Source organism: Cystoisospora suis, assembly GCF_002600585.1.
Source record: "Cystoisospora suis strain Wien I chromosome Unknown contig_5694, whole genome shotgun sequence".
Classification (NCBI taxonomy): Eukaryota; Apicomplexa; class Conoidasida; order Eucoccidiorida; family Sarcocystidae; genus Cystoisospora; species Cystoisospora suis.
The window spans coordinates 1,064-2,265 of NW_027158484.1; the positions used below are offsets into that span (position 1 = coordinate 1,064).

Below are 1,202 nucleotides of genomic sequence, written 5' to 3' on the forward strand. Positions count from 1 at the left end.
CTTTGTACGACAGCAGCTGGCAAATTGATGCCAGCTGCTATGTACTGCCCCTAGTCATGGCACTTTTGGCCACGCCGTTCAAGCAAAACAGCCCGACCGGCTTGCCGAAGTTACGTATCCGGGTTCTGCCGACTAACCGTGGATCAACCACCAACCCCACACACAGAAACAGAGTGTGAGTCGTAAGGCATCCCTTTCTCAGTTGCCTGGTGCCGCCCTCAAGAGACGCTGTGCGGGGCCGTGGTATACAAGGCGTTCTCTTCCGCTGCAGCCCGCGAGAGCTCACGACTCTGGTGCGCACCTCCTTCTGCGTGCTCACCGTGGAAGCAACGTGCGTATCAAATGAATAAAACCCGGCAGGAAGCCGTGTGCACAACCCACCCTCTGACAGACGTAAAAACCATAGAGCAATCCCGCTCCTGAACGCGATACTGGAACTGGTGGACTGGGTTGAAGCGACTCTGAGTCACGCCCTGACAGGACAGAAGCAGTAACGCATTAGACACAGTCAACCGTCTCTAGCGGACAATCGCCCGGCCGATTACGTAAGAACCCTCGCGTAGCCACAGGCCAATCTGCGCCACCTATGTAGTCGAAGAAAAACGTTCGGACACGGCGCACTCCAACGTTTTAGCCCGCTGTGCTCCTATCCAGTGAACGCGCCAACGGTGTATGCCGTGGTTACACGTTTAGCGACCTCCGGACTCTCTGGGGTGAACGCCCGAACTGACTTCGCTCCTTCGAACCCTTCAGCCTTTCCGGTCCATCACTCTGGCTCACTTTCTGAGGCTGATAGTAAACCTGAGAACACCCACTACTTTTGGTCCCTGGGTTGACACTTCGTCTACTCGACGACCCCAAATTCACGAAGCCCGAAACAATACATTGTCGATCCGGAAACTTTACGGGCTGTTGGCGCTCGGCGCTCGAGAATGCTGTTGCCGCTACTCCAAGCCAAAATAGTCTTGATCACGTGCTCGTGTCAGCTCAGATGAGCGTTAAACTTTTCACCCTAGCACACCATGCTTAAACTCACTAGGTATTCACGCCTTCAGTCTTCTACAAGCCTTCGAACAGTGTAAAAGCAAGCACGACAAACAACTCAGTATCGCAAATTGCCCGAAGCTCATACGGCTTGAACCGCCTGTTCATTTTTCACTCGAATGCGTCTCCACCGAGAAGGTTATTTAATATCGGTTGGG

At 53.7% G+C, this 1,202-nt stretch overlaps 1 protein-coding gene across 1 annotated transcript in view; it reads right to left on the reverse strand.

The window, feature by feature from the left end:
- Nucleotides 1-1,202, reverse strand: part of CSUI_009498 (dna topoisomerase family protein) — a gene marked incomplete at its 3' end in the record, with an annotated part of 3,514 nt that overhangs the window by 569 nt on the left and 1,743 nt on the right. Inside the window, exon 3 of the mRNA XM_068069614.1 lies at nucleotides 382-473. Within this exon, the coding sequence (XP_067918410.1) occupies nucleotides 382-473 (92 nt within the window). The remainder of the gene's footprint in view (nucleotides 1-381; nucleotides 474-1,202) is intronic.